Source organism: Anopheles moucheti, chromosome 2 (assembly GCF_943734755.1).
Source record: "Anopheles moucheti chromosome 2, idAnoMoucSN_F20_07, whole genome shotgun sequence".
NCBI lineage: Eukaryota > Metazoa > Arthropoda > Insecta > Diptera > Culicidae > Anopheles > Anopheles moucheti.
The window spans coordinates 85,667,673-85,680,560 of NC_069140.1; the positions used below are offsets into that span (position 1 = coordinate 85,667,673).

General features: G+C 41.6%; 1 protein-coding gene across 1 annotated transcript; it reads right to left on the reverse strand.

Annotated features, from left to right (window-relative positions):
- Nucleotides 1-357: 357 nt before the first annotated feature.
- LOC128298361 (uncharacterized) lies at nucleotides 358-2,169 on the reverse strand. Its single transcript, XM_053034111.1, has 2 exons — nucleotides 1,661-2,169; nucleotides 358-1,570 (listed from the first exon to the last, which is right to left on the reverse strand). Exons 1-2 carry the CDS (start codon nucleotides 2,167-2,169, stop codon nucleotides 358-360), a joined length of 1,722 nt encoding a protein of 573 aa, XP_052890071.1.
- Between the last annotated feature and the right edge of the window lie 10,719 nt (nucleotides 2,170-12,888).

Consider the following 12,888-nt stretch of genomic DNA (forward strand, 5'->3'; position numbering starts at 1 on the left):
CCGAATATAAATTTATAATCACAGCGATATTCAAATGTTGCTCGGTAGCGCATATTTTTTGGCATTTTATGCAAACGGATTGCATCCTGGTGGAGGTGGCTCGCAGGACTGGCAGGGTGGTCGATCGAGTGCGCGCTGGTGGCGAACATTGGACGACATGGTCGATGCTCACGAATAGCCATAAATTTACCTTCAAAACGTAGCGAGTGCAGCAGCGCTGTAGTACATTCGAAACAGGCTAGTGCTTTATACCCTGTCTTCTAATAATGCGCAGGGGTTTGGGAATTTTGGTCTCTGATTGAATATGAACACACTTTATTGGAAGCCCAGTTCGATCAGTTAAGTTGCGGTAGTGGATTAGGTGAAAGTGCAAGTTTCTTGATTGCCCGGCGCACAGGTGTTTGTGTTGGGGTTGAATATTTGCCCTGGCGCGCACGACGCCACAGCGCCGTTTCCGAGGAGGCAGACGATGTACATGATGCAACTACCCGGGTAGGGTAGAAAAGCAAGATCAAGTCCTGCACAAACTTCGCTCGGATCGATGGTAACCATCTCCGTAGTTGTTGTTGTCAACTCGACCGTGGTTGTTTCGGTTAACTCCGACGTAGATGTCTCCGTCGTTGTCGTTGAAACTTCCTGAGTAGAAGACGCGGTACTGATGTCGATGGTAGTGGAGTCCGTAATATCTTCAGACGTTGTTTCTGTTGTAGATGGAGATACTGCAGTAGTACTTTCCGGCATTGTAGTTGTAGAATCGGTGGACGTTGTTGTCATCTCGATCGTGGTTGTTTCGGTTAACTCAGAAGTAGATGTCTCCGTTGTTGTCGTTGAAATTTCCTGAGTAGAAGACTCAGTACTGATGTCGATGCTAGTGGAGTCCGTAATATCTTCAGAAGTTGTTTCAACGGTAGATGGAGATACTGCGGTAGTACTTTCCGGCATTGTAGTTGTAGAATCGGTGGACGTTGTTGTCATCTCGACCGTGGTTGTTTCGGTTAACTCCGACGTAGATGTCTCCGTTGTTGTCGTTGAAATTTCCTGAGTAGAAGACTCAGTACTGGTAGTGGAGTCCGTAATAGCTTCAGACGTTGTTTCAAAGGTAGATGTAGTAGTACTCAGAACGTCAGACGTTGTAAGCTCGAGTGTAGTAGGAGCAAGGGTGGTTGATTCCGGTTCCGATGGGGTGGTCGTAGATTCGATAGCAGTTGTGGATTCAAATGATGGCGTCGTCTCGGACGAGACGGTCGTTGTGCTAGGCTCATTCGTTGTCGTTCCAGAAGTTGTGGTGGTGCCCGGTTCACATGTACCGGGAATGCACACACCGAGCGCCTCCGAGAAGTACTCTTCGAAGCCACAATTCCTAAAGTGAGGAAATCCATCCTCACACACGTAGTACGAGGTACAGCTTCTGGGGTTTGCAACGTTCACAGTCGTATTTGCGCTGCAGTCCACACCGGGCACGCTACATGCCGAATACTGTGGATATGTGCAGGTTCGTGATAATATGTCGAAGTAGAGATTGTTGGAGCAGTAGAACTGGAGTGGGTTTCCCTGAAAACACAGATAGTGCCTGCGAAAGATAAGGCGGGAAAGAATTTTAATCGCCATATACGCACGTCCGTCCGGTACTAGTGCGGAGGGTTAAAGACTTAAAGAGTACCTCGAACAGTCCTCCAATCTGGAATCCGGCAGCCATACCGGGTTGAGGGGATCATCTATCGCCGGACAGCTGTATCCACATATCACATTGGTCGGAATATCGCATGTGTTGAGCTGCGGATTGAAAAGCAATCCATAGCCACAGTTTTGCTCGATCGGTACCAACCCGTAGCAGATGATGTATTGTGAGCAGTTGGTAGGATTGGGGAAAATTTCCACAGCGTTCGGGTTGTTGCACAGTTCCTCAAACTGGAAGGATGCTTCCCATCGGATTTCTTGCACAACCGGCTCAGACAAACACTTTTGCACGTGCGCATCGAAGTACTGACCGTTCGCGCAGGGAACTGTATGCACTGCACCCTGAACGCATCTCGAGTACTCTGACGGAGACCCTGGACTGGGCAACGATCCTCCCAAACCGTTAAACTGTTCCTCGGAACAAAGCAAGTTTCCCGTAGCACAACTGAACGCCACCGAAGTGAGCACCATTAATACGTGGTTGAACCTCATGGTGTCGCAAGAGCGCCTTTACCGTACCAGTAGCTATCGATCGTCGTTCGAACTGATACCAAAGTGCTCGTGTGTAGCTTTCTTATTTAAGTTTGCACTGTCAAATATATTCCGAGATAAGAAGTAACCAGATTACTCGCACGCTTAGATTACTCAATAGCTGTGGGATTTTGTTCGCAGGCGGCAGTGACGTTGTCGTTTTATCGGAGAGTATTATTTCACGATTAAGTCATCGAAAGAGGCATGATTTCATGCATCCGATGGCCTTTGATAACGGCGCTAAACAATGCCATGCATGTTGAAAATATCTCTCCGAACTCGAATTTAACTTCCGTTTATTCGTGGGGTGAATATATAACAATAGAATATATGAATTGGCCAACTAATATATCAAGGCTTGGGTTGAGTTATTTGAAAATATATGAACTGTATAAATTGCAATTGAGGTTTATTAATTAGGTTTTGTTTCATATTAAAAGTAAGGCTTGTTTGCCTCTTGCTATTACTGACGCTTTTAAAATGACGTAAATTACAGGGTTTCTAATCATATAAGGGAACATTTCAACCGATATTTTCAGTCAATGAAGAGAAATTTGCAATCATAAAGGGAAAAACTGCAAACATATTGGGGAATTTCGTCAAAAACGCTCTTGAGAGCAATCAGTTATCTGTTATCGTTTATTTTTAGTTGCATTGTCTTGAGGTTTGCTTAGATTTTGGCTATATTTTATTAAATAAATTAGTTTACTTAGATAATTTTTGATTAGTTTAACAACAGTGCTTTATTACCATCTAAATGTTTATGAGTTGCTTCAATGACTGAAATTATCCCTCAATGAATTGCCCTCATATTTTCTGAATTACCCTCAATTGCCTTTACATCCCTCACATTTTTTGAAACCCTGTATTCGTAAGGATTTTAGTATCTACACTCTGTTAGCTAGAGTAGGAATAGGAATACGTCAGTTATATAAACGAACATGTCTTCCGAGGGACTTGGAGACTTCGGAGTATTGTACCGAATTAATCGATTAAATTCTTTCTAGTAATTTTAATAGATTTAGACGACGTAACAGTCTTAAGCTGGTTAAGCTGATTAATAGGATCTTATATAATTATCTAATGCATTTAATACAAACTATTTCAAACAGTTTACGATGATGTTTTAAAATGCGTAGGAAAAAGATTAATATAAACTCTTCTTTTCATATTTATATGATAAACATTAACATCAACCACGTTCGAAGTGGACCTACAAAACAATATTTCATCGCAAAATCTAGTTGCCATTCACCGTACGCATGTTTCAATTTCCGAACCAGCTTCCCCACTGTGGCGCACGCAGCAGCAGGACACTAAAATAGCCTACTGACAGCTTCATTCAGCATCAAATATAATTTAATTGATATCTTTTCTGATCTTCCCGCGGAATTGAAATTGAAAACGAACCATTTCCGAACCGGTGCATTGTTGCACTATTATCGTTGCAAATTATACACTCTGCCCCGCTGCTGCTGGCTGTCGTTGCTGCATTCCACCCGCCCCTCGGTGTGTCATCCGGCTGGCCAGCTGCATTGTGCTGCGGTGCACGTCATCGTGCCCGGTTCAACAAAATGTGTTTTAATTAAATTTCCTCAGCCAAATTTGCGTGACGATATAATGGATTTTTATTCGTTTTTCGACCGGCGTGTTCCGAAATGCCGTATCGGTGTTTCGAGCACGCGAGGAAATTGGTGTCCCGGTGCGGAAAATCCCGTGCTGTGCACCGGAAGAACTATTCGCATTTCGGGGTATCATTCCAATCCGGTACCGTTGCGTGTTCCCGGTGGCTTCAGCACTATCGGTAGCACGCGATGTGAAGCTTTGATAAATGAATGGCTATAAAATTATAAAACTATCGGTTCAGCGCTTTCCATTATCCCGACGGTCAACGGAAGATCGAATCGTCCGGTATTTCGCAGCGTTTTTGGAAGCGTAGAACGCGGTAGTCTACTGCAAAGTGGAGGGGAAAAAGGCGATGACATTTGGTGAGCTTTTGAGGATACAATTCCAGTTGGCTTGTGGCATAAGATGTTCAAATGGTGGGATATAAAGAGATTGTTTGAAGAGATTGAAACAAAATGGTCTATTTATTTTAATTTTCAAGTAAATTGATAATATTTTACTTTTTTTGCGTTATTCTGTTTATGAATATTTTCTTACAATTGCATAATCGAAATATAGTCAAGTTAGATTATATTATTAACAGTTTTTTATAGTTGGTTTTAAATTTAATTTATTATGATCTTCATGAAAATTCAATGTTTTATCGAAAGGAACACTCTATTCTATTCTACTTATCTGGTTTTATTCGATTTCAACTATGCTTTTTGCCTACCTGGCATCTTTGCGCAATCCGGGCACCATTTCTTTTGCGTTCCCATTCAGTCGAGAGATTAAAGAACGACCCATCAGCGGACGAAAGCGAAGCGTATTTGCCGTGAGCAACAGCAAAACCCGCAACCGAGCGATCAAAAGCGTCTGCCGCTCGTTCATTACTCTGATTTATTTTCCTTTTCACGAGATCATCATTTCACCGGCCAAGGATCATCGTTTTATTTTATTAAACTACAGCTTCATTCTTCTGCGCTCTGGTGCTATTTTTCCATCGAATACTCTTACCATCATCTTCAGCGATCGTTCCGTACTGGTCAAATAGCAGCGCCCGTCCGGGTTTTTGCCGACCCTCGTCTTATCTGGCCTCGTCTCGGTTGATGGTGGAGAGCTAAGAAAAAAAAAGAATGAAAGCATAAAAAAATACCTTCTTTATCCGGCACTTCACCAGAATCAGGTCATTCGAGAGCACTATTTGTTTAAGATTTTGTAGCATCGAGAAATGGTTGGATTTTCGCGGAAAGCGGAAAAATCTAATGCTCTCCAGCGGATGCTGCTGAAATAATTGTTGAACGAACGATTGCGCTGCAAATCAATAGTGCTTACGCTTTTATTGGATGATGGTTTGGTAAAATTGGAACATTGTTTGACTTTCGAGGATGAGTGCCACTTGGAAACTTCTTCATTTAATGAATTGAAGAGCGTTTGTTGTTTTTTTTGTTTTGTTTTAAACCTGTCCTGGCTGTCTCCAAGCCGGATAGAATTTATATTTCCCCTATTAACGATTTTTGTTTTACATTTTCATAACTTTTACATCTTTATGGCCAAGTTGATTGGGTTCTTTTTTATTAAATCTCACTATACTTTACATTCTTTTGTTCCAACGTGAATTAGTGAAGCTTTTTTGTGAACTCAAAATGTTTGCATATTTATTTTTCATTTTCGATTCACACTTTTTTCTATAAATTCCATGTCTAAAATGTTAACAAAAATTAAATAGTGAGTACACAGAAACACGTCACCTATATAAGGATGAAGTGGGTTTCGGAATACTATGGGGTTATATTTGTTATTTCATATAGTACGAATACTATTTTTTTGTTATTATTATAAAAATAATTATGCTCGCTTGTAACAATTTCTGTTTCCACCTTCACAAAAACGATTGTTTCATAAACATATTGATCGTTTATTAAGTTCATCATATGGCCCGGTGGCATGATGGTAGCGGCGCCGATCTTCACACGAACGGACCGGACCAAAATCCTATCCGGACAAAGTTCCCCGTATCAAGGACTGACTATCCACCTACGTGGTAAAATAAGTCGATACAACCATTCTGTTCTAACGATAAAAAAATTATAACTAATTAATATCATTAATTCATCATAAAAAAAAATTAAAATTAAAACAAAATTATAATACGGCGAAAGCCGTCATCATGGAAATATAAATAAAATAAAAATAAAACCTTTTTTTAAATACTCCAATACGCGTACAATATAAAAGTTCTAAATTTAATCCCTACAACGAGCTTTCAAAGCACTACTTCATTATGAACCACCCATTCAGCGGCATTTCTATGCTTTGTTTTCCGATCAGCAGAAAATTTAATTGGCTTCATATTTTTAGCCACCGATCTCCACTATTGGCGCGTATTGCAAATCGATCCGGATATACTGCTACCACCCAAGTAAACTATCATCGAGACGAGACGAGCATGCCAATCATCGCAAAAATAAACCTTTCGACAAAAAAGGAAGAAAGAAGGAAAATCACGCCACTCGCACTTTTGAAGGGCACTGGCTGAACCGTTTCCATCACCCTTGATTTTCCCGACCGGTCATACGGACAACATACGTGTCTATAATAAAAAGAGCACACATTGAGCGAACAATCAGCCAACGAAAAAGACAAACACCGGGAGGGGGTACGACCCCCTTGCACATTGAATGCACAATGCGGTGCGGCAGGTAATAACGGTACCAAGGACCATTGCGCACCGCGCCCTTGCGTGGAAAATGGAACAAAGCGAGGGAAATGTTCGCACTTGTACATGATGGGAATAACGGACATAAAAAAAAAAAACACGAACAAGCGCACGCCCCCACACGTCGCTGATAAAATAACGTCTATCGATTTCAATTCAATTAAGTTAATCAAGTTATTTCCACTTCAATAAAACTCAATCCGGGGCTCCCCACTTCGGTTGGGCGCTGATTTTCCGCAACCCGGCACCCGGCAGCCGCACATCAGAAGCTGCTAAATGATGAGCATGGACGGACGACAGAAACAAAACAAAAAAAAACCCTGTAGCAGAAATGCAAAAATGATCCCGACGGTCAATGCCGTGCAAATAAAGTAAGAGCTCGTGCTCTCGGCCGTGGGCCGAAAAGGGAGGATGGGGTTTGTGACAGTCGTCGGCGATAAGTGATGGTCTCGTGCGAAATCAAGTTTCGGCACGAAATGTTTGAGGTCCGTAGGTTCACAAAATATGTTCGTTTTTTTTTATTTATTATCACCGCGATCGCAAGGGCAGCTGCAAAACGAACGGGGTTGCAATCAAACGCATTCGCAACCGACGGCGACTGAACTGTCAGTTCGCGAGGTTTTGTACCACCGTGCCACCATGCTGGTGTCGTCATAGGGCTGCCGTGAGCTGGTCGTTTGGAAGCCATTTTACATCATGAATATTAATTAGTTTAACGAGCACTTTCGAGCCCGCGCTCGTGTCCGGTGCAGATCGACAGCAATTTGTACCGTGGGCGGCGCAGTGCAGGCCGGGCAGGTTGTTTTCGACGGTTGCCTCAAGCTTGGAACTTGCAGGATGACGAAGGGTGTGTGTGTGTGTGTGTGTGGAAATGATTGCAGTGGCCGTGTATGGTTGAATGTCTCTCGGGAAGCCATACGGTGGCCATTACGGAAACACGATTGACGATAGTGACGGACGACACTGATTGAAGCTGACGGATTCCAGGAATAGTGTAGTTCAGTTTGATGTGGGATGCTGCTGTTGCCGCTCGGTACCGGATACCGCATTTGTTTTGAAGCTTGATGCCACGATAGACGGACCGATACGAACGAGGATATATCGATACGTTAGTTTGTACGACATGTTTTAGCAGAATGTAAAATATTCTTTCATTTTTACTTACATTATTGCTACAACTTTTCAACTTCATTTTTGATACTTTTTCACCCTTTTTTTGTACATCGTGCGACACTAATTATAATGAACTTTCGTCCACTTTTGTGATGAGATTGTTGGCGAAAAGGATTCAATCATTTCAGCTACTTGAAATGCTAACAGAATCGTCAGCAGCGCCAGCAAGCCCGGCCCTGGCACAACTCACCCTCAACCCACCGTGCCCCGGGTGGCAAACGGAAAGGAAAATCGAAACAATCAATTTCCATCCACTCGAAATCCTCTCGCATCTTGCGTTCCATTCGCCCCATTCGCCAAACGTCTCTCTCCAGCTGCCGCCCCGAAAGAAATCGAAACTCTACCTCCGGAAAGATTAATTGATTTCCTTGTGCGAAAAACCACTCGAAAGGTTTTCCGATTCCGATGACGTAGCGGCGTGCCGTCTTCTGCAAAGGCGCACGGTTGATTTTCTTTTTCGCTTACCGCCGTTTTCTTTTCAGGGCCTACCCACCCCCCTTTAGAGCGTTCATTAATTTTGGAACTGCCCTTGCCATGGTTCCGGCGCTGCTGACTCAATAATTTTGGGTGACCTTTTGCAGAAAAGTTGGCACGGCCGGGCAAGAGTTTCGTTCCGAGTTTTGGGCTTATTGTTGAAGATTTCAACGTTTTTTAAACCGATCTTATTTGAGTTTTTTCTTTTGTTGAGGTTGCGAGTTTTGTGGCCTAGATTTAGGTAATTTCTCGTGTGGAATTGGGTACGTTGATGAAAGCAGCACATATCTTAGCTGTTAGCTCAGCTGTAGTCATTTCCTTGAAGCCTCTTAAACCACTCTGAAACTAGAGCTTTTAATTGTAATAAAAGTTTTATTAATTAATAATTTTATATAAAACTTACAAAACTGTGTAAAACAACTGTGATTCAAACAAATACCTATCATTAAGTGATAATATAAATCAAAATGTAAAGCCCACAATACTAGAGGAACCTGCTAACATTCCTCAATGTTGTCGATTCAATGAAAAGAAATAGAGTTCTTTCATTAGTATTCATAAGTATTCTAATGGAATGCACTCCTACAGTAATAGTTCACACTTCAATAGGCATCACCATTAGTCCAAACGAGACTTCTAATAGTGATTTCATTGAGATTCTTTTTTCCATTAAACTGACCGTATAATCACCATAGATACCTCCAAAACTCCACGAAGTATTTTTCATGTTCCTGGTCATTCTATCGTACTGGTGATTGGTATTGGTACTGGACGAATCTGATTCACATTTAAAGGTGCAAGACCACGAACAAAATGCTAACAAATTTGTCAAAACGGAGCTTTTGTCAAACTTCATTTTGTAGAAAATCCACGACAAAAAGTTGACAAAATCTTAACAAAATTCTGATAAATTTGTCAAAACGGAGCTTTTGTCAAACTTCGTTTTGTAGAAAATCCACGACAAAAAGTTAACAAAAGCCTAACAAAATGCTGACAAAATCTTGCATCGCTTGCTAATTAATTTATTAATTACCGGCATTATGTGAATAATATTTTTTTTATCGCAAAATTATAATTTATTTTGTACTTAAAGTATATAAACTTGATTTTTGAATGAACTATAATTTATATTTTATCATAATTCCTCGAATCTCTTAAAATTTACAAGGAAAATAAAAATATGAAATCACTTATTTTTTTGGTAACAACTGTCTGCTGGCTGCTTCGATCATGTGGATATTTTTGTCAATTTATTTTGTCAAAGAGTACAATTGTGTGCGCGGCAACGGTATAGTGGTTTTTCGCAGTTGACAAGCTGGTTTTGTCACTTGATAAATTTGTCAGCATTCTGTCAACTCTCGTCTGCGTCTGATTAATCTGATAGATTTTGTTTTGCAAAACCTGACACGCTGACTCTCTGAACGAAGAACTTTTGTTAAGCTTTGAAGTTGAATGCATCGCTGAACGTTTCAGAAAAATCTTTTGAGAGTCGTCTAATTCGAACGCTCTTCAGCCGAGATTCCTATGAAAGATTCTTCTCATGCCATACATTTCTTGTATTTCCTTCTGGAGGCGATCGGGTATTGATAGTGGCGTCGGTCTTCAAAAACCCCGTTCAGACCAACCCTTCAACTACGGGTAAATAAAGTCAAAGAAAGCCGAAAATGATAGGGCTAGATCTCTTGAAGTTTTATGAATTATCGATTTTAACTTCAGTGCTTGCAGTGCTGTGGCTTTTCAGTGCTTGCAGGTGTCAATTTATTGAAAAATTCCTTACTGAGACGCCTGAATTACCTCGTGTACAACATTTTCGCGAAAAAACTTTTTCAAGCAGATCAACGGAAAAGTAGAAAAATTAAAACGCACGCATTAACAAATCAGTTGAGTGCACACATTTCACTACGGTCTGGTGATATTCCTTAAACTCATTGTGCCGGAAAATCCTGGCCCACCTGGTCCACCAAACAAACCATTCCGTTTGAGTTTGATCGTGCAGCTTTACACTTAACGCGATGCCGCTAAATTCATCCTGTCTCGCGTAAACCAACACCGTAGCAACCCTTTTGCAACGGAACAAGACGAAACAGCAAACATCACCATGACAACAACCGGGACGATGTAATCGTGTGCTGCTGGGGGTTCTCTTTTCTAGTGAGAAACGTCCATCCGCGGTGGTTCTAATGTGGTTGGCCAACAGAGCCCGAATGCCGAATTCCGCAAGATTCGTGAAGCAACCACCCTTTCCAGGTGGCTGGACGAGATCGTGGTGGTCGAATGGTCGGTACCGTCGGGTCCACCGTGCACTGTTGGAATGTTGACGGTAAAAGCATTTTTGCCTTGCACAGTACACCGCACACCGGGCGCATGTTTTACCCTTTTTTGGGGGAGGGGGATGTATTAAAATCTGATGATGATTAATGGGGACCGCATTTGAATTCATCAGCGCTTTCACTCGGGGGGTGGGATGGAGAAAAAGAAACGAAGGTCGATTTCGGGCGCTGTCGAATGCTTGGCACTATCACGATTTTTGAGGTTTTTTCTTTTATTTCTACATTTTAGCATGGCAAGAGCTACAAACTCTGTCTCTCTGTGTAATATAAGTACAATAGTAGTGCACGGAATTCGTGTATTCATGTCTTCTGGGTGATATAGGGTTACGGACACTACAATAAAAGATTATCCAAAGCAAACACACTGCACAATTAAACAAATCCCGTGCCGTTTTTTTTTTTCTACGCTACCCCTTCTTGCGAGGCGAACAATAAATTCGCTTCATCGACATTTCTCTTAACATTCGTCTTGGCTGATGACGCCGCTTTCGCTGATTTATATCGCAACCATTAGTCTTCTCCCGGTGGGTTGTGGCCGCCATTTGTCCGTCTGCGCGTGATGGTTGATCCGGTGGTCAGGAGGGGGGAATAGCACGAGATTTATCTATTGCTCTTCCGGTACCGAGATCCACTGAATGCGAAGCGCCAGCGGCCAGGCACTTCACAACCGATGCTGTTTGTGTTTTGTTTTCGCAATAAAAATAACAATGTACAACAACAGAAATGGCGCAGCTCGGTCAAACTCGAGCAGATGAAATCAATACCTTTCCCCCAGCTGCTGGGACTATAAAAACGTTGCACAGTGACACAACGCATAACACGGAGTTTCCCGGCCCACATCATAAGACATGGTCGTTCGAGTTGTCCTCCGGAGACACCGCTTTCTTCTTGCCGTTCCGTTCCGAACGAAAGCAACAACACAGAAAAAAAAACGAAAGCAAATGGCGAAAGTGTTTACTCTTGCTCACTGTCGATCAAAGCTCTGTCCACTGCAGGCAAGGATTTTATGGTTTTGAGGTTTTATTTCTATTCGGCCCGATTGGTGAACCGTTTCGCACCGGCTTCCACTTGCGAAGGATTATTGTTTAGCTTTCGAATTGATACCTATCGCTTGCTGGACTGATTGATTCCGTTCCGAATGCTTCGTAGCCCGGGCGGCCCCCCAAACGATTCGCTATCAACATGCTTCTCTAATCGGAACGGCTCTGGATCGGGTGACGAATGGACGTTGGTATCCACAGCGAATCATCCGTGCATTGCTTATCAACTGCGTTGTGATAATCGTTTTCATTTTTCTTCCATTTGTACTTTCAGACTCGGTGTGGCTGTGTGTCGGCATAGCGAAACCTCTGCCTCGAGTAGGATATTGAGGAGATACGCTAGCAAAACCGGTGAACCATAGCGCATTAACTTCGGTGATCGATTTAGAGCAAACGGCGCAAAAGGAAGCCAGATCGGGTTGGCCATCTTTATTGTTCGCCGTGTGGCGATGAAGCAGTAAACATCAAACAGGTGGGTGGAGAGGAAACAAAAATATTGTTTATGTTTGACAAATCGGATTTCAAGCTACAAAAAAATTGATGGCCTTAAATTTAGTGTTAAATATTGGATTTAAGATGAGTGATTCATACGCTTCTTCCGTGATAAGGTATACGGTATAAGTCATTACTCCGATACTGCTTTAATGAGATTTTATTCGAAACATGATTCGATTCTCAAGATCTTTGTGAAACTCGAGACATTCTTGATACTTTTAAAATCGATGTAAATCTTTAAAAGCTTTTCCAAAGATTGTCGAGTCTCGGAATTTTAAAGAACCTCAGAAGTTAAACGATTTTCTGAGAATTTATTTTTTATTTGGGTATGGGTTTGCGGTTGAACTGTCGCTCATGATCGTGATGTAATCCAGCATGGGGATATGACATCGATGTTAACGATATTCTAGCAACGCTAAAGAACTCGCTCCGTGACTAATTGTCGTATTGTAGAAGCCCAAGAATTTATGGGCAAAACATTTCAAATATTTGCTATCCTTCGATCTCAGAGACCCATTGAGGTGATAATTTTAAACAATCGTGCTATCTTTTTAATACTTAAATAAAGTTAAAACTAGAAAGTTTCAACGGAACTACCTCACAAAAATACTTCATTCTTAAAATTATTAGAAAACCACGAATCTTCAGAGAATCGCAAAACATTTCCGTATAACTTCATTAGTCATTAGATTCAAAGATTCAAGGTTAGTGCATTCTGGGTAAAGATAATTACAAATTCATGAATCTGAGTTAGATAAACCAGATATTACGAAAAATAGCTTTGAAAACGAAATCTTATCACAACATACATACCATTCGCTATATTAGTTTTCGTCCGAGTGTG